The sequence below is a fragment of the Anser cygnoides genome, chromosome 3, assembly GCF_040182565.1.
Source record: "Anser cygnoides isolate HZ-2024a breed goose chromosome 3, Taihu_goose_T2T_genome, whole genome shotgun sequence".
NCBI lineage: Eukaryota > Metazoa > Chordata > Aves > Anseriformes > Anatidae > Anser > Anser cygnoides.
The window spans coordinates 39,663,486-39,684,250 of record NC_089875.1 but is presented as its reverse complement, the minus strand read 5'-3'; the positions used below and the strand labels follow the sequence as shown (position 1 = coordinate 39,684,250).

General features: G+C 36.7%; 1 protein-coding gene across 1 annotated transcript; it reads left to right on the top strand.

Annotated features, from left to right (window-relative positions):
* The first annotated feature begins 1,438 nt into the window (after positions 1–1,438).
* On the top strand, positions 1,439–19,562 carry EXO1 (exonuclease 1). Its single transcript, XM_048079942.2, has 13 exons — positions 1,439–1,599; positions 3,483–3,602; positions 4,455–4,578; positions 5,228–5,365; positions 5,602–5,814; positions 7,399–7,586; positions 8,362–8,458; positions 10,196–10,412; positions 11,380–11,635; positions 12,933–13,404; positions 13,832–13,936; positions 17,894–18,087; positions 19,210–19,562. Exons 1-13 carry the CDS (start codon positions 1,439–1,441, stop codon positions 19,349–19,351), a joined length of 2,427 nt encoding a protein of 808 aa, XP_047935899.2. The 3' UTR covers positions 19,352–19,562.
* The last annotated feature ends 1,203 nt before the right edge of the window (positions 19,563–20,765 follow it).

Below are 20,765 nucleotides of genomic sequence, written 5' to 3'. Positions count from 1 at the left end.
GGGTTAGTTGCAGGGCTAAGTCCTCGTCGCATCCTGCAAAACTCTGTGCCGCCTTTTGGCTCCAGTATATTTGGTGTTTGTAATATTCATGTTTGCTGTTATGCGTACGCTGCCTTCAACTGCAGGTCACGGATCCTCTGCTGTAATTGAGCTGATCTGGAGTAATCGCTGTGAGGAACACTGGCAGAAGCGGTTTGTTCAGCATGACTGGCATCTCATGGCTCCCTTGGAAAACCACTCACAGCAACAGTACAGGCCTGACCATTACCGTACCTCAGTGCCTTATTCAGCTCTGCTTAGATCTCCTGAAGTTTTTAGCTTTTTTAGTGTTGTAGAACAAAGGGATTTCTTCGGAGAAAAACTGCTGACTTTGCACGGATGTGCAGTAACTTCTGATAGCCGGCCAAGAGACCACTAGATAAGGAGGAAGAATAAGAGCCTTCCTGTCTCCCTGTCTCCCTGGACCACTAGATAAGGAGGAAAATATGAGCCTCCCTGTCTCCCTGTTCGAGCGGCCCCTGAGAAAGTAACAGAGACTGATAAGCAGGCGACATCGGATTCGGGAAACCAATTATAATAACCTTGCCTCTTTTAGAAGTAGTAATAAATATGTATTAGCCTAGGAGTATAAAAAAGTAGATGCCTTACGTAACGGGTGTGCGTCCCGGTGGAGCAGAGACTCCCGGCGCACCCAGCGCTGTTTGCTTGCCTCTATTCGTTTAATAAATTGTAAACTCTGATTGTAATCCTATTTGGGACTCAGTCATTTATAACAGTGTTTAGGTTCTTTATGTTTAGGTATTTTAAGGAGGCAACAGACACAAATACATTACACTTGTTTTTCCTGCATTTTTTTTTTTTTTAACTTCTCACTATCAGAAAAAAAATTCTACATCCCAGGTTACAGCCATGACCAGAGAGCCGGGATAAAAAGAACAGAGAACAAATGCCGAGCACTGCAATGGCCCGACCTTTGTGGGCCGTTGCCCATACTCTTCTCCAGGCGCAGACAAGCACCACCACCGGGCGCTGCCGGTACCGAACCCCCCTCCCACCCCACAGCCCCCTGAGAGGGCCCGCCCCCGCCCCCCGAAATGGCGCCCGTTCCGAAGCGGGCGGGGCTCATTCCCGCCCCGACGCCTCGCGGGGCATGCCGGGGGCTGTAGTCCGCCGCGGGGAGGGCGGGGCGAGGGGCTGAGCGCGCGCTGCTTGAAAGCCCCGGGCGGCCGCCGCGCGGGCAGCGCCTGGGCCTCCCTTTTTCCCCCGCAGCGAGGCAGCGGCACGCGGGGCCGGCGGCGGTTGTGGGGCCGCTTCGTCCCCTCCCGGGCAGCGGCTGGGAGCCGGGGCCGCCGCCCGGGTATTTGGGGGGCATCGGGCTCGGCGGGGCTGGGGACCCGGCAAACGCTTCGGGCTTCCTCGGTCCGGTGCGGGCAGCGCCATGGGGATCCAGGGCTTGCTGCAGTTTCTCAAGGAGGCCGCCGAGCCCGCGCACGTGAAGAAGTACCGGGGGCAGGCGGTGGCTGTGGACACCTACTGCTGGATGCACAAAGGCGCCTATGCCTGCGCCGAGAAGCTGGCCAAGGGGGAGCCGACGGATCAGTAAGTCGCTGTTAACGCTTCGCTCTTGGCCTTTACACAAGCTGAAGGCTTGTTAACTTGATTTTTTTTTTTGAGATAAAATCTCCTGTGGCTTCTGAGTTCTCGCTCCCAGTAGTGATTTTTGGAAGTGGAAATGCTGGCTGTAAGTAAATAGCTTTTCAGCTTCAGCTGGGCAAAACAAATATCCCAGTAAATACTGGGCGGCAGAATATATGCTAAAATATTTTAAGATACAAACACAGATAAGCTAAGTTTTTGGGTCGTGTCGCCCATCCCCCACCCCCCAGCATGTCCCAAAAATCTAATCACTTGTAGGTTCTGTAGATGTAAATCATGTCTCAAATACAGTATTATTTCCAGGAACCTTATTTGAACAAAGTGATTGTAAATACTGCTGTGTGATGAAACCTCATAACAATACCAAGGCGTTCTGATAGGTGTGTTGTGCTCCATATAAAGTACCCTGCACTGATTTTTAGTTTTTTGCTTAACATTATATTTTTAGTATCAGTAGCTCTTCTACTGTAATGTGGATTTTTCACTTATATTACCATACCTTTAAGGAAGGAAATGAATAAAAACTGTGGCCATGATTCAAGTCCAGCTTTGGAGCCTGGGTCAGATTTGCATATGTTCTTGCCATCTCTTTGGAAAACTGGGTTTTAGATGGAAAAGTTCTTTTTAAAGAAAATGAACCTTTATCTCTTCAGAAATAAAACAACAGTATTTAGTCTGGACTAGGCTTCATCTATGAGATTTTTATTAAATGTCTGGTTGGAGACGAGAGAGTTGATAGCTCACAAATTGATTCAAATCTTTAATTCTTATGTCTGTTGATTAGAAGAACTGTAGAGTTTCATACAACTCTGCTACCTGCCTTTGAAGACAGTGGAAATCCCTTGGAGTTCTGAAAATAATGTATTTCAGTTAAAAGAAATTGACAGGCAGAAAAAAAAAAAAGGTATAATCATAGAAAACTGTGAAGTGATTGAACATAACTAAATGTATTTAATTAAAAATACATATTTTTCCCTGTGCCTGTGATCACTGATCTTGGACTGGCACTTTAACAGTAGTGTGGAAATCCCTTCCACACTTTAAATTTCATCTGAATTGAGTTATTATATAGTTACAAACTTATTCACCCTTGTCTTTTAAAAATCATTATTATTTTTGGGTTTGTTTTGTAGCTCTAAATCCAGCTTTTTCCATGCTCATATTCTCAGAATAAATGCTCTTGCGTCCCCTTTCTTCCCCTCCCTGCCCCCTTAGTGGTAGAACGGCTGCTGTTGCTGTTTTAAACTCTGTCCTTGAAAGAAAGAAATGTGAAAAACTTTTTCATTGATCATCGTAGTTTGTAATGCACTTACTGCTTACAGCTGCTATTGACTTTAGTTACTGATGAAACGATCTTGTACAGATTTTTCTGTCCATAGCACATATCCACCACCTGAGCAAGAAGCAGATAGTTCCATGAAGAGAGGTTTCATACCTCATCGCTTCTCTACTCCACAAAAGTTCATTTACTGTGCCTTTCAAAAGGCTTCAGGGAAAGACAACGTACTGTGCTTATCTGCTGCCTGTTTCCCTGCCCATTACGGACTGAGTTGCTAAAACTGAAATGACCCATGTTGAAACTTGCAAACTTTGGTAGTGTGCATCCTACTGTAGCAAAATCAAATTGAATGCTGCTTGAGTTCTTATGGTATTTTCCATAATAGCAGTAGTCAGTCCAGTTTTGAGCTGGGAGATGAAGCATGAATTTCTTAAGAAAGCATTTGTGTGTTCTTATTCTTTATGTGGTGCTAGGGAAATATGTTTCCAATTAAAATCTTTGAACAATAAAGTTTATTTTTCTTCTCTTACTCTTGTTGTTGATGCAGTTATGTAGCTTTCTGTATGAAACTTGTTGATATGCTCCTCTCATTTGGAATTAAACCAATTTTGGTATTTGATGGATGCACCCTACCTTCTAAAAAGGAAGTGGAAAAGGCCCGACGAGAGTAAGTATTGATTTGCAAGTAAAGTAGCATGTTTAAAACTACAGTTCATTTTCATAGCTGGAGAAGCTTCAGACTTGTTAGGTAGTAATCTTTGGTAAACTTTTCTGCAATATAGTGTTACTTCGCTTAATTTACATTTAAAATCGTACAAGCCTCTTCTTAGAGGTTTTATTCCAAAAATAGAAATGCACTTCATAAATGAAAGCACTTTTATAGAGGAAGGAAGCAAATCTCTGAGCATTACTTCCTGTAATGCGTTAAAGGCTTTCAGTTGAATCCACTGTTATGATCTCTCTGGTCAAAAATATTTATTCCCGATACAATTTCATCTAAAATCGATACCATCTTCCTTGTTCTCTACAAATCATCAGATAAACTGGTTTCCAGTTTGGATTCAGGTTTGTCCCTATCTATCAGGACATCTCACTGAAGCTGTGAGAATTTTACTTATCAGTTCTTCTGGGCATATGTTTCCTTCAGTGTGGAGCAAACAATTTCCAGCGTTTGAAACAAAATAAATAATGTCTTCCCTCCTCCAAACCAGTGAGTATCTGACATCAGATACTCCCAAGATTCCTCTTATTGCATCCCAAGGACGGGTGCAACTCTTCGTTGCTGATTTGAGTTGTCACTGTTTTCTCACTATGTATTTCAACATGCCAATCTAAGTGTTCTTTGTGATACAATGACTTGCAGTTACTCTTCAAGTGTTACACAGTAGAATAGACTGGGGAAGTGCTCAGCTGCGAAACGTTTTTTCCCCCTTTCCTATCAGTATCTCTTAGTCCTCCATAATAACTGTTCTTCTAAGTGAAAAACAATCAGACCTTGGTGGATATTTTTGTCTTTCAGGAAGCGTCAAGCTGGTCTTCTGAAGGGGAAGCAGTTGTTGCGGGAAGGGAAACTTTCAGAAGCTAGGGAATGTTTTGCACGCAGTGTAAATGTTACCCATGCTATGGCTCATGAAGTCATTAAAGTAAGTTGCCGGTGTTGTTGCGAAAAAACAATCTATACAATTAGTAGGATGTCTTACTCTGCTTTTGTATGGTTGCACCACTACTGCATCTCCATAGGCAGGAAAGATATTCTCCACACCTCCTGTCTCTTACTCTGTAACTGTACTGCATATACTAGGTTATGCTGGGTGTAATTAAATTTAACTTTGCTTCAGACTTATCATGCCCAGTTTTCAAAATAGTGACTTGTCGATTAAAATACATCTCTTCTTAAAGCCATAAACTGACTTTGATAACATCTAGAATTTTCTTTCTGCCATGAAAGATATGAAACTCCTTAAACACCCATCTCAGGATAGTTCCTGAGATAAGATTAAACTATAATGTGCATGAGTTTGAAGCTTGCAGCTGTGGTCAGTATGTGCAATGTTACAGACCAATGCAGGAAAGGCTGTTTTTGTAGACCAGTCTGTATAGGTCTGAACTCCTTGAAACTTGGATTTTAAATGTGAAAAATAGGGCTTTAATTGGCGGAGGATGTGAGGGGTGATTAAAAAATAAAAATCAATATTTCAGTTCATTGTAGTAGGAGTTCCTTTGTTTCTAGGTGTCTAAGATGATGGCTGAAAATTGCTGTTAAATGCTTGTATGTTTCCTGTTTATGTACAGGCTGCACGAAACCATGGAGTTGATTGTATTGTGGCTCCTTATGAAGCTGATGCTCAGTTGGCTTATCTTAATAAGGCTGGCTTGGTTCAAGCCATAATTACAGAAGATTCCGATCTTTTAGCTTTTGGATGTAAAAAGGTATGGAAGAAAACATTAAGAGCCCTTACCTCTCACTGCTATGTTAAAAACAAGAGTTCAAAGTTGCTAAATATGTTTGACTTTACTCCATTACAATAATTCAGGGAAACTGAAGAGATAAGAATAGCAGTCACCTCTGTTATTTCCATCAAGTGCAACAAACTAGCATATGTACAAATGGAACAATGAGCTTGTACAGGTGAAAATTATTGTTTTCACTTCCTCTTAATTTCCAGGTGTTTTTGAAAATTGACAAGTTTGGAAATGGACTAGAGATAGATCAAGCTCGATTAGGAAACTGCAAGCAGCTTGGAAATCTTTTCACAGAAGAGAAATTCCGCTACATGTGTATTCTTTCTGGTTGTGACTACCTCCCATCAATCCATGGAATTGGGTTAGTTAAAGCATGCAAGTTGCTAAAACTTGCTAACAATCCAGATATTATAAAGGTAATCTTGCTTTAGCACTCTGTGTTGGGTATTTGGGAGTCTGTATCTGCGTTTCTGATGTTAACACTGAATTGAAAATGTGTGGTTCTTGGCTTTCTCTGTTTTGAGAAGAACATGACCTTCCAGTACGTAAAGTACACTCTTATCCCTCTGGAGGAGGGGTAGGACAGAATTTTATTTTATTCCCTTTTTGTGTTTAATTATGTATATATTGACGTAGACATTTTTTTCCAAAATGTCTTTCTAGTATATAAAAATGGTATAGTGCAAAATAAGGTAACTTTTTTCCTGTGTAATGAAAGCAGTTCTAATATTAGGAATTACAGATGCTAAGAGTGGGAATAACTTCTGTCTAGACAGTAATGGAGAAGAGTTTAAAAGCTATTAAGAAAAGTACTTTCCATGCCTGTCCTGGAGGCAGGTAAATCTAATCCAAAAATGTACTTTCGTATGCAGTCAAACTTTCTGCATTATCATCTTAAGTTACATGTATGCTTCAGTGTTTTCTCTCTCGCATGCTGTACACAAATAACTGTTTTCAGTTTTAAAATGTTTTGTCATGTAAAGCATGCATCAAATTAATTGTGGAAGTAGAAAAGAAACTGAGCTTTTCCCATTCCAATAATGATTTCCTTTAAGCTAATGTACTTTTGCTTTTTTGTGAGCACAATGGCAGTATTTCACTTGAAAAGCTTTTCACCTAGTAAATTGTCATGTGACTCCTCACTAATGTTTTCCAACAGTGTTTTTTGGAAAGTCAAAAGATGCAAAGTAGTCCAACAGTGCCCATCAGAATTGGTATCTCTTACTAAGATTAGTAAACGGTCTGTATTTAGGATACGTGACCAAATACATCTGGTTTTTTTATCTGGGGAGGATGAAAGATTCTTGTCTTTGGCAGTAAGACAGAAATGATCTTCAAAACAATATAATTTGCCTTCAGTGGAACTGAAAAATGCAATGGTCAGTGAATTATTAGGAACTTATTGTAGTGTGGTTCAGTAACAATGTATAGGAGGAACTACTGAATAAATCTGTATTTTTATGGCCAGTAATGGGGGAAAAATGTGATTAGTTCAGCTTTTTCCTACAATAAAAGCATCCATATACTGCTTTCATTTTTTGGTAATATGAATTATAAAATTTGATGTCCATTAATTTTAACAAATATACCTTTAGGAGACATTCTGTATTCCTATTCAGATTTCATATTTATTTCTTGGACAAGAAGACTTTATTACATGGGTTGTGTTATTTCTGTGACTGTAAAAACCTAAAGTGGCAAAACAAGACTTCCTCCTTACCCCTCTTCTCATCCCCTATCTAGTTTAAGTCATTTTTTGCTATGGGACACATACATTTAAGGGCGAGTGAAGATATCTAGTAATTGAAGCGTAATTACCCTTTTGTGGATGTTGAGTTTCTTGAGAACTGTATTTGTCTTCACATAATGCTTCTATTATGTGCTAAAACTGAAATTCTCTTTAAAACTCTGAAGGTCTTGGAATAATATTTTTAAAGATAACTATGGAAATTTACTTGTTTAAATGCAGCGGTTAAGCAGATTTTATTTTTTTTGGACAGGTTATTAAGAAAATGGGGCATTACTTGAAGATGAATATAACCGTATCAGAAGAATACATACAGGGTTTTACACGTGCCAATAATACATTCCTTTATCAGTTAGTTTTTGATCCTGTCAACAGAAAATTAGTTCCTCTGAACACGTATACTGATGATATTGATCCAGAAACACTAATTTATGCAGGACGGTATCCTTTCTGTAATGAAATAGTGGGGGCAAAATAGATGGGAACAGTTATGGTGTCTTACATTGTTTTTCCATTGCACCTCTGCTATTGGCTAAAGCCTGCATGCAGTCTTATAAAGGTTGTTTTTCCTTCTCTTTTGCTCTGGTCTTTTTTTTTTAAGCACAGTGGTTAACTGAATATTAAGAAATGACCTATCACTTTAAGTGGAAGCTATGTCTTTTTCTAAATGTAGACTGCAATTTCTTAAACACAGGTTATACTTCAGCAGTTTAAGTTCTTTGTGACTGTTTTTAAGTTTGTGCCTGTGTTGTGTGTTACCTCTGCCACTCTAATTCTTGCTGTGAGCGCCTAATCTATGCGTTCACTGTTTGACCAGATAGCCTTCCTACAAAACAAGTAGTGTTTCACCACTTGTGTCAGAAATTTCCTCATGGAAAATGAAGAAAGAGGAGACCATTTAAGTAATTACTAGTTGTGTATGTTTTTCAAGCTGATTAATCTCTGTTTCCAGAGGCTAGGAATAAGAAGGATGGCAACTTTTCCGTTAATGATTGAAGGCTTTCCTTTCAACTTTACAGGTTTGCTGAGCATTGCAGATCTATTATGATTGCTGTTGCATCAGATTAAATAGGCTAGTAGTAATAACGTTTGTGGATAATATTCTATCAATACTTTTTTTAACACAAAATTGAAAGCAGCTGTTCTGACTTTAATGCTACATTTTTTGAAATTTATTGTAATATTCAGATATTTTCCTTTAATGCAATGGGGACAGACACTTTGGTGATACTACTGCTTTTCAAATTGCCATTGGCAATATTGATATTGATACAATGGAACGCATCGACAACTATAACCCTGATACTGCACAGGTAATACCTTTGTTCTAAAGCTATATACTAAGATAATGACATGGGTTTGAACATGAACATTCATGGAAAAATACAGTTGAATGTTATCCGCAACTGACTTGACAGTGAAAGCTATTCTGTTACTAATGAAATAGTATTTTTCAACAAACATACGAAGTATGATTTGAAGAACAATCCAACATAAAAGTTTCACTCCTTTAATTTCAGATTATGAGTAGCATATTCATATTTCCAGATACAAAAGTCTCTTTGAAGAGACACCTAGCCTACAAACCTTTTCAGCATCTTCAAAAACCTCTTAATAGTAATTACTGAAAACAGTAACAGCAGTTACTGTTGGCTTTACAACTCATCTAGTCACTAAAGAGTCCATAAGGTAATGCCAGATGCTGATGCATTCTGGCAGTTTTGCAAACTCTCACACAAAATGAGCTGTTTGTATGCCACTTGAAAAATGAAATTTACATTTTTAATAGTTATAACAAGTAAAATTTTAGTATGTCATCTAGAAGATGCTGGAAAATGTAAATACAAGGGCGTGACTTTAAGAGCCATTGTTTTATGACTGATTGCTGTTCTGATAACGCATGCTTTTTAATTCTCTGACTTTATTCTTTTGTTTTAATTGTTAGTTCTTGGGTCACTCTGCTTATTTTGACAATGGCAAAATGTATTTGCCATCATGTTCTTTTCCTAGTTTTGTGTAGTTTTTCATTTTGCTTTAAAGTTTCTGAAAAAAGTAGGCTGATAAATATTCTGACCTAAATGGTCCTTGAGCACCTTAAATATCTAGGAAAGTAAGTGGTCAGGAGAAATGATTTGGTTACGTGCAGAATAATCCTGAATGGATTCTTGTCATGTAATACTTTCTTCTGATCTAAGATGAGAAAGTTTATGTAAGTAAATAAATGTGCAGCCTAGACTGCACCTTTGCACAATTAAATCTTTTTTAAACCTCCTTAATGGACGTGTTAGTAAGCAACGTATGGACAACAATAGGAACAATAAAAAATTTGAAATCTTCTTTGAGTAACTGCCTACATCCTTCTATTCTTACCTTAAAAAATATATTAAAAAAAAAAATAAATAAAAATCCAGGGCATGGAAAGCTTTTAATGGAGAACTTTATGAGATATGTGAGACTTGGGATTTTTGTTTCCTCTTCTGTCTTGACTGTATGCATTTACAGTAGAAGACTTGATCTCAATTAAATTAGCAAAATGTTTGTATTGGGGCATCCAGAGAAGATGACCATAAATCAGGTGACCAGTGGCTTACAAAATCCTTAGATCTCATTCTCTGTACAAGTAAATTGATATTCCTTAAGGCATTTGACTTTGTTTTACTTTCAGACATTTTTATTAAGTCCTTAATCCTGTTTACAGAAGTAACTAATTTAAAAAGAAAACTCTCAAAGTGTTTAGGGGTGCATATTTCTTCCAAGTATATATTATTATGAGGATAGTATTTTCCCAAATTAGGCTTTTGGAATAGAAGTAAACCTCTAACTTTGAGAAGAGCAGTTAGTCACTTGTGGCATATAGGAATAAAGAAGTCATGGCAGCACAGAGTAAAAAGAAAGTGTAAGAAATGTGGGAACAAAAAGAAAATGTTTGTGTAGAGTAGCCATGTCAGCAATGGTTGTGCAAATGTCAAAATGCCCTTATGCCAAATCAAGAAGTCTTATTTAGAAGGCAAATTTATAAGCCTATGTCTGACTTACAACTTTTTTTGTAGCCTATGCAGCAGAGAAGTCGTGACTGGAATGACAGACATGCTAATCATATAAATAGCATTTGGAGCAGAGACTACAAGCTTGGCCCTAGTACAGATACTGTTCCTCATATAACTCATTTACCTGAGAAATCAACAACCAAAGGCACTGAGAAGAAAATCAGTATCAAAGGGTTAAAACTTCCAGGCAAAGAGCTCTTAGCAAAAAGGCGAAGAAGTGGTATGTTCTTAATTAATAAATAATAGAAGGTAGTAGAAAAGAAAGGATTCTATCTTTGACATGATGGCGTGAGATTTTGGAGGTATAAAACTAACTTTTGTTGTTTGTGTCCTGTATTTAACAATCTGCAAGACTGGAAAAAATAATATAAAAGCCTTAGTAACAATCAAGTTTGGCGGCGAACTTTCTGCAGCAGTTTATTTTTGCTGTGATTTATTATAAAATTTTTGTCCTCGACTGCAATTATTTTAATACAATTTGCTCAATTTTTTAGCTATTTTGAGTTTAATTTCTATCTTTTAATAGTATGCAAAGAAATAAAAATGGTTATCTTTCATAGAGATGAGATTTAGCTGCATAGAAAACTTAGTTTTCTGTACTCTTCTAACACTGTGCTGCCTAGTTCCTTTGTCTTGGTACCCTTTGTTCCAGTTTTCTGAAATTGTAGATCTGTGCTACCTTGTCTTGTATACCTAAGACAAGTTATATGGACACCTAAGTTATATGGGCTGAAATAATCTGTTGTCTATTTATAAAAAGAGCTCTCTGCTCCCATTGTACTTCACTTGATAGTTTGAGTATTCTCTCTTCATCTGCATCCTTCTTTCTGTTGATGCTGCTACGGTTTCTTCTTTGCCTTTGTTACTCCTGGTATTTTCCTATTCCTTGGTTTATCAAAATTAACTAGTTCAATAGCCACATGCTTTTAGCTTAGTATTCTTAAAGGAAACTTAAATTTGAATTATAATGTGCACTCTTCTTAATCTCAGCTGTTATGCCTTTGCTCCACCTACCTTTTCAAAGTTACTTTAAGCCTATGTACTAGAAAATAAGTGTTTAAAGACTTCTGAACTGTATTGTTAAGAATACTTTTAAGCCTGTGAGGTTAAATAATGTGATGTTCAGTCTTTTCATAACCATTTAATTCTAGAACAAGCTTCTACAGTGATTCTTAAATTGTCTTTAGATTTGGAAGAACTCTCGGATGGAGATCTGTTGAACCAGTATTCATTTTCAAAAGCAAAAAAATTCAAGGAGGAAAGTGATGAAAATGCTCAGCCACAAAATAACGTCTCTGCAATACGAAGCAGTGATTTTTCAGGGAATTCCGCCACTAAAGAAAACTCTAACTCCCTACCCAGAGTTAGAAATACATTTGCTTCCTTTCTGCAAAGGAAAAACAAGCAGAGGGATGCTGTAGTTGTTCCAGGAACAAGAAGCAGGTATGCTTGCATCACATGTTTCTATAAGTAGCAAGATACTATTTGATATCCTGGTTGCTGAAATAACTTGAATACTGAAAAAGAGAAAAACAGTACTTCATTTTTTTCTGCACCTGTAGTCTTGAGCTGAGATGGAGAACTCCTTGTGCTAGACATGAAGTATGTGAGATATATAAGTAAAGATATCATAAATAGATACATAAGTAAAGAATATCAACTTTTTTTTACTGTAGTAATGAAGGCTGTGAAGCAATTCAATACAGTCTAGATTCAATACAGTCTAGTTTCTGGGTATCAGTTAGCTAGGAATTGGCCATGCTATTACAGGTCATGTGATAGCCATATTTTTTAATAATTTTTTAATAATTTGTGCCACATAAACAAGCAGCTACTTGTGTATTGATATCTTTTTTTTTTTTTGTTTCAAAGCTATACCTGGTCACACTGTCTGACAACTCTTTTTACCCAGTCCCATTCAGATGATGCTCCTTATTTCTGCACCAGGACTTTGAGAACAGGAACTTTGTGTTTCTCTGGTTTTTGGTTGGTTGTGTTTGACTACAACTATTTGTTGTATATTTGTTGAATTGTTTTTACAAATGATTATCACAATTCCGTCTTACTGTCTTACTGTGATTTTTACCTTTAACCATAAGATTTGTGTGCTTCAAAGATGTCTTTGTAAAATAATCTCATACTGACATTTTCTAACTTGCACACTCCTGAGCTCAGAGATTTGTTACATTGCATCAAAGATTAAGAATTGTCAGTGGTGGTAGCTTTTTCTCCAAATAAATGCTCAGTTTGTTTAAAAAAAAAAAAAAAAAAACCCGACTAGTACTTGCCCTTCAGAGCTGCTGCCATAGAATGAGAACAGATTCGAGATTCCTCAATAAGAAGCACTGAAGAATTTCATCACTACTTAGGTTTATGACAATTAATGAATATACCCTTAAATTTTCTAGGATTCCTAGATCCTTCCCTTTTTCGGATGAAGAACTTACTAGTATCTTTAGTCAATGAACACTGCATTTACAGATGCTTTTTCTAGTGAAACATAAAATGACAACATGACTTTACTGTTGTCTTTTAAATGCTGTCAGGAAGGACTAGAAGATTAAGACCATAGTGACTTGCCCATGGTCAAAATAATCTGTCTGCAAGTGCAATTCAAAAATCGAATGGATGTGTAGAGCTAACTGTTGGATTTTGGAGATGAAATACTCATTTGCAGTGACTTTCTTCTTTGTTGCCTTCGCCAGTATTGTATTTAATTTCTTTTTTTTTTCCCCTTTAGGTTTTTCTGCAATGAAGCAGACGAGCTTGATTGTAGAGCAAAGGATGACAGTGATCAAATTCAAGATGTTGAGGGGGATTGCAAGAAACAGGAGGCAAAACACGTAGCAGAAGATACTCCTCTGTTTTCAGGAACTGAAAAAACAAGGACTACCTCATCGCTTCCTGGAGAAACACAGAAAAGTTGCTTCCGGTGGTTTAGCAGCCTTGGAAATAATTCAGGAAATCCTTTTCTATCTCATATTGTATCTTCACAGCACTCTGACCAACAGAGAAGCAACTGCGTGGCATCCCAGGCAGATGACATTAATGGAGTACAAGAAGAGAGTGGGGTGGTGTGTGAATCTGATGAGGAATCCTCCCCCTTAACAGAAATGAACTGTTCCTCGCAGTCTCAAGGGTCTTGTGGGCCATCAGAATGTAATTTGGAGTCTCCAAAGACACCACACGTGTGTAACAATTCAGAAACAGAAGTAAGAAAGCAAGACTTCTCAGTATTAGCTTTTACTTTTCATTAAGAAAGAAATTAGGCTGTGAAGTTCTCTTTAATTGATACTCTGCAGATTATGTAACTCCTGCTCACACAACTTTTCGGTGTTTATTACACTTGCGTAGTATAGATTGACTTACTAACTTAAATCAAGTCTGTTCTTTACATTTGTTTTTAGTCTCTCCATTGTGTGACATTGCAGTGGTTAGCATGCTTTTATTCTGTTTTTGTAATTGTTGAAGTCCTGTCACCTTGTGTGTCAGCATAGTGTTTCTTACTAAAAGTATGCTCAGGGTTTTGTGTAAGTTCTCAATTACTGAAAACATGCATTATAACTTATCGATGTGTGGATATAAAAATATGCACAATGTAAAAAGGTGTTTTAAAGCCAAATGACTTTTTCTTTGAAGGAATTTAGCTCTACTTCAAAACTGGCTGATAATCGACATACTCAGAGGCCTCCAGTAACTTCTGCTGTTCAAACTGACAGAAAGAATATGGTAGTAAAGATCAAGGTAAGAATTCCTTTAATTTTACTATTGATTTTCAATGTTCAGTAGAAGTAGTCTCTTGCTAGTTTTTTCACTAAAAGTTCTAGAATGAATATTTAACAATGTGCCGGTTAGCAAAAGAAAATTGCTTTCTTACTCATCTGTATCAGAGTTGAGATGAAATATAACCAGGCCCCCTATGACTGATGAGGCTGCAACTTTGGGGGTTTTAAATACTTCAGCATAAATTAAGTAGTCAAGATAAAGAAAAATTCTTCTTAGTTTTCCTCTGGCATGTTAAATATTTAAGTTTTATGATGCAAATTGCAGTTGTGTTCAGGTAAAGTCATAAGATAATCCTATTTGACTATTTGTATGGATGAATCTACTGGTTCAGCAGTCTCCTGTTCTTTGGCTAGAAAAAGCATGCTTAAATTTAAAAACCTGGAAAGGTTTTAACGAAGCATCCTTGTTTAGTTGCTTTAGTTATAACCATTGTTTGACATTTGACTGTCCTTTCACGTTGAGTCTACATTTCCCTTCACAGTCAATGCTTTAGTTACGTTTCCTGTTGGGCACCCTTAATTAGTTACATTTCCTGGTGGGCACCCTTAATGTTCTTTCTCTGGGGTTTCTTAAATGCCTAACAATGAATTTGCGTTCCCTGTCTTCAAGGCATTTGTAAGAGCTTTACCCATCTATCTAGATTACAAAACTTCTAAAACCTTAACGTCTGAGAGTGTTCTAGTTCCTTAGATGTTGTCTTAAGAACTGGCCATAAGATTCTTAAATCAAAAGAAGACACTTCCATCCTTTTGAATATACCCCTACTAGCTTCTTTCTCATAGATTAAAAATCACAAGCTTTTTGCAAAAAAGTACTGTTTTATGCAATAGTGGCACCTTGTGGTTACATTATTAATTTCTGTGTTAAGCTAGGACTTACATCTTCTTCTCCATTCTGAAACACCTATTTACAAAACTGATGCTTTTTCATTAGAATAACATTTTGCCTGCTTCTCTTCAGCAAGACTAAGCAATGAAATGAAATCATCCTGAGACTGAAAGTTGTATGACTTTGCTTTTAATAATGTGTTTAATCTGTTTTGCTCAAATAGTCGTTACTTGCATTAAAGGTATATTGAGAGAAGGAATATATTAAATATTGCGCAATACATGGTATTAAGGTACTGAGGTAATGTAAATATAATCTAATCATATTTTCAGGATGCTTGGAGCTGTTCAGGCAATATAAATCAGCTGAAAATCCATCATGACAGTAAGGTTATTTTAAACCAGCCCTCTTGGCTGTGCATTCTCTCTGCTACCTTTATGTGCTAGCAATAATACTTAAGATCAGCTGGATTGGAAAAACTACCTGACTGAAATGTCACTTGACAACAACAACCAAAAGGTTAGTTGTGGAACTTTGGCTCACCCATACTCACAAGCTCTTGTGGGTTGTAGTACCACTGAGACCACTGGAACAAGTAGCCAGAATTGAAGGCATGGAATGGATATGAGAAGCACCACTTCTGCCTCAATTTTCCCTTAGGCTTGCTAACTACGAAGTGTAAAACAAGGAGAATCTTTGCTGGTACTAAGTACCCAAGAAGATAATGAAGGGAATAGTGAGTTCTGGATTTAGCAAAGAAGCGGATGATCACTTAAAACATAAATTATTCTGATTTTGGTGATCTAAATAACATGGCTGATCTTTAGCGAAATCTAATAATCAAGGGAGGTGATCTGGGGAAGCCGTCAGATTTTACTCTGGTTCCAATCTAGAATGCAAAGTGCCTAGCCTCTCAATTCTCGTGTTAAAGCTAACAGAAGCTTTTCTCTAATCAGTGCCTATAAAATAATGAGTTCTCTAGGACCTTGTAGTCACTTCCGTGGTAGCATTCCAGCTGTTTTTTACTGTTCATTATCGCCCCATAAATTGTGGTCTCAACAAAGAGGCTAATATTGACGAAAAGAAAACAATCTGCTCTGGTTTAAAGTTTTTAATGGGTACTGAACATGCAGCTCTGCCTCCTTTGGGATTGGTTAATTTAGCTTACAGGTCTGATGTGCTTCAGAACCACAAAAAGAAATGAAATGTTATGGGCAAGTGTACACATTTTGCAAAATGGCTGAGGTGATGAGCAGCAAAAAACTGTAAAGCAAGGTTTTTAGGATTTATTTCTATTCCTCCCAGTACTCTCCTTCTAACTTCTTAGTACGCATTTTAAATATATTTCAAATCTGTTTGGAATTCCAAGATCTGCATAGTTTATTCAGGTAGAAATAATGTCACTTCAATTAACAGAAAACTATATACCAAGTATGTGGTGAGAGGATGGGACAAAATGAAATGTCGTTTTGGAAAGAACTGACATATGAGGTCTTTGAAGAAGACTTCTAACATCTATGATATATTAAAAATAAAATAAAAGTTGGTCAATAGCTCCCCCTCATACAACCATTCGCATTTTCTGAAGCACCTGAGGTAGGCAGAGCTGTGCCTACCTCCTTTAGATGGTCCAGCAAAACAGATGTTGATTAATTTAGAGCAAAATGTTTCATTCTTAATGTCCAAATGGGAAAATTATTGGCATTAGTTAAAATGTATGTGTCCTAAACGCTAATCTTACGTAGCAAACTTTATGTATAATAAGAAAATTTTAAAACTATGGACATTCAGTTTCCTCTGCAGCTGTTGTATTATATTTTAATAATTATTTTGATCTTCATCATTACAAACACAAAATAACAGACTGGAAGTGAATGATCACTTTGAAGCTAGTAATTTTGAGGAGTAGGTATTCTACAGTTAGGTAGTAGAATGGATCAGACAGTGAAATGTTGTTCTAGTGCTTCAAATTAGCTACTTCCCCAAAAACTGAGGAATACTACAAGAATGTGTAAGACAAAAAACATTAGATAATGTGAATGGGCCATTTGTGAACTTGTCTGGCAAAGGAAGCTAACTTTTTCTAGGAGTACATTACATTCATTGAATTATTGTTATATATTTATAGCACAAAGAGGAAGAGGTGAAATAGATAGCCATCGGTATAATCTTTAACTTATGAAATGTGGTAAGCTACACAAAAGTAGGAAAAAAAAAAGTCCAGCTGATCAGGCTGAAGTGTATTTCTTTTATTGTTAAAATAAACTCACTACTCTTTGTGAATGAAACTGCAGAAGGGGAGAAAAAATCAATAACCTATCAGTATTCGAAAGGGGGAGAGTAGTATTTGACAGGACTATAAGTAATTGTGGTTAGGGATGAGAGCATAAAATGTAAAAATTACACTAACATTTGCAGGAATAAGGTCTTGTCAAAATCAGTTATGTGCTTGTAAATATCAAGGAACAGATTCGGTGCTTGAAAACTGATAAGAGAATTGAAAACAAGATATGCATTTTTAATAAAAAGGATATCTCATCGCTAGAATAAATTATCTACTGAAGCAACTCAACTTTAGTTGAGGTCTTCAGACTTCTGACTGGTTTCCTTTGAGATGTGTGTTCTAGCCAAGAACAACTGCTTTGAATTCCAGGTACAGAGAGATGTCCAGCTGGAGGTATAGTAATCCTTGGGGTACTGATACTTTTCAGAGTGATACCAGAGGGTGGCTTCTCTTAAAATTCTGAAGGTGGACTTGAAAAATTTTTTGTGTTCTTGTGGGTGGAAAAAAAAATCAGTAGACTTTAAAAACTGCATTTCAAAGGAATGTGCTTTTGCAACTCCTTAAAATGCAAGGACCTACAAATGCTGTTTTGCCAGTTCTTAGAGCTGCATTATCTGTGTGGCACAAATCACTTTCAATTAGAGAAGCTATGCAAATATATGTTGTTGGGGCTAATCAGATTGCATAATCTCAACGCAATGTAAAGCTCTTCTATTTTTCTGATTATAAGCATCTATTTTTCTGATACAGCGTTACAGGTTTTCATTTTAACCATTTATAATTTATTATTAAAAATCTCACAGGTTCCTGGCTTGCACAAATCCAGTTCAGTAGGGTCACATATTGTGACAAAACTCAAGCCATTGATACCAGCTAAAGTAAGTGGATTAAGAAAGAAACTGTCACCTGTGCAGAAGAGAAATCACTGTGATGCTGAAAATAAGCTGGGACTGCAAGCCACCATTAGTGAACTATGGAAAAATTTCCAGTTTAAAAGGTAAGTTGCTTTAACCCTTCAGTTAGAAGCCTGTGAAGTTTTTAGAATTTTTTCCTGTGGAAAAAAATTCAAAGCAGACTCTATACATGTTTGCTCCAAACAATTCAATAAAAATAACAGCTTATGATAGATATCTTCTACATACAGTTCTTAATTTCCTAAGCCAATTCACTTATTCATTATTCAATACAACCCAGAAGTATGATTTCTGGTAAATATGCTCTAATTTTTTCTAACCAGCAGGAGCTCTCGACTAAAATCCATTTATTGAGGTAGTGCACTTAGTGTAACATAATTTATATGAAAGATATTGCTATTAGGTTTGACATCAAATACTGAAAGGCATTTCTTAGCCTAGATGCAAAAGCTGTGTTAAAAACTGTCAGACTTAATTGAAAGCAAGGTTGTTGTTATTTAACTTTGTATGCCTCTCACATTTTGGGGTGGTTGATCATCAGTTCTGTTCTGCTTTCGAAGTGATAGCGAATTGATGGAGTGTTCTTCTGGATAAACTGAAGATATGTATATTTTTTACCTACTACTTAATTTTATGTAATTAAAATAGCCGTTTATTAGCTTTTAGGGGATATTTTTCTTGTTTCTCAAAATATTTTCGCTGCTGGCAGGACTTACTTAGATCTGAATGTTTTATTTATAGCTTTTGCAGATTTTAAGTGTTTTGAAATTAGCCTTATGTCTTAGGACAAATATATTTTTTGATGGAAAATGTCATGTGGGACACTAAAATGTTTTGTCCTGACCTCAAGATTCACAGGATAGATAAGATACTACAGTTCTTCAGAAGACTAGATGTTAAGGAAGCATGCACCATATTCTACTGTGGGTTACACATACTGTGCTTCAAATGCAAAGCTAGTAATTATTTTATTTACAGGCTATCTGAAACCATTTAAATAACCTTAGTGAAGTTGTTCAGCAGTAGTGAAATTGGACCTAAAACTTTCTATCATAGACTTTTGTTCTGGTCTTACTTGTGGATCAGTGGGTAGTTGGGTGAGGGGTCTTGTTTTGAATCAACCCAAATGTTCTTACAGGTGTGTCGTTAAACATATAATGTCATAACATTGCTGGGTTTTGTTTTGTCTCTTTTTTTTTGCACAGAGATTATGAAAAACTTCCTTCTTGTAAAAAGTCAGATCCATTGTCTCCAATCAAAGATAACATCCAGCTCACTCCAGAAACAGAAGAAGAAATCTTTAATCATCTTGAACATAGTCATGTTCAGAGAGCTATATTCCAATGAATTATATGCTGTGCACAGTAGAATTCATTTTTAATCACTGTCAAAATTTATCTTCTGGATCTTGTCAATATCAACAAGATGTTTGAAAATCAACTGTATGTTTTAGTCTGACTTGATTTGTCATCTCTTTTTATAAAAGCAAGTTGAAATGTACAGTTTTATACAGACTGGAATAAAGCATTCATTGTCTGTTCTCTTGTTCAAAGCTTAATACTAAACTTTTGTTCAAATCATTTTCAGCTGCTTCTGAGCGTTTATGTAGATCACATAGATATGATACAACTTCCTAAAACAGTTATGGCTTTGCCTTTGCAGAAAACAGCAGAAAATGTTTGTCTTAACTTTTAAGATCATTTTAGGATGATTATTTTCTTGCCCCTTCCTTCTCTCTTGAACCTACTTTGTCTCCAAGACAGGAGTAAAACTACAGTTCAGTATTCACTGTCATCACTATGCTTTCCGGTACTCAGATAATGTTTCCTTTGCTGTAAGGTAAGATTTGTTCTCTTAATGGTTAGCTTTCTGTACTTACTGTATGATGCATGTTTAGGGTGGGAATAACTTGAACTGCAGAAAGGGGACATCACAAATATTTTCATAAATGTTTATATTTTTGTACCCAAATATTACCATCAACAGAATGATTTCTGAAAAAAGTTAGTGTTCCTCTGTTTCACCTGCTTTTTCCATGTTTGTTTTCTTGTCCAAGAACACAGGAAAAATCAGTCCTCAGGGCTGAGGCTTACAAATGAATATTGTCCTCAAAACAAACTCAGCTTCAGTCTTCAACATCTGAGTAGCTGAAGGGAAAGAAACCAGGAGGGTTCTTGTTTTGGATGGCTAACTGCTCATGAAAACGTGTGATGGCTTTTCAAATTTTTACCTTTTAAAAATCAGGATTTGAGTCTGTTCAAAGATATATCTAAAAGTTTTCTTGTTTGTTTCTGTTATCCTTTTAGGAAATAGTAATATCTTTTTCTGCAGCAGATGAAGGTACAAAAGAATATTTTAACCTCTGAAATGTATGCTTTCCAGTCTTGACATAAATATTTTATTCTCCATCTTTGAGCCTTTTTTCAAAAAGATAGTTTGAGATTGGCCTATGAAAGACAGCTGTTGAGTTTTTTATGCTGTCTACTTTTTTACTGTTTAAGAAAACTTGCATCCATAAAATTAAGGGGACTAAAGAAGCTGCTTACATAAGTAGGTTTTGTGTACCTTTGTGCAAATGGTCCTTTTATTTCTACATTTGTGTAGAAGTCATGGTCTACAAGGAATTGAAACAATGATGCTGTAAAGCAGCTTCTCACATGTACCACTAGAAAATCCCTGTTCCTGAAAGACAGTTTTTAACATTGCGTTTTCATCTCTTGGATGATGTGATGAATAAAGGCTAGTGATAAATGTTTCTCTT

What these genes read in the sequence shown, in the direction of transcription:
- EXO1 (XM_048079942.2), top strand. Translation starts at nt 1,439, where the DNA reads ATGGGGATCCAGGGCTTGCTGCAGTTTCTCAAGGAGGCCGCCGAGCCC. An exon ending in AAGGGGGAGCCGACGGATCA is followed by an intron (nt 1,600 to 3,482) that starts GTAAGTCGCTGT and finishes TTGTTGATGCAG; the next exon opens with TTATGTAGCTTTCTGTATGA. An exon ending in AGCAAAAAGGCGAAGAAGTG is followed by an intron (nt 10,413 to 11,379) that starts GTATGTTCTTAA and finishes AATTGTCTTTAG; the next exon opens with ATTTGGAAGAACTCTCGGAT.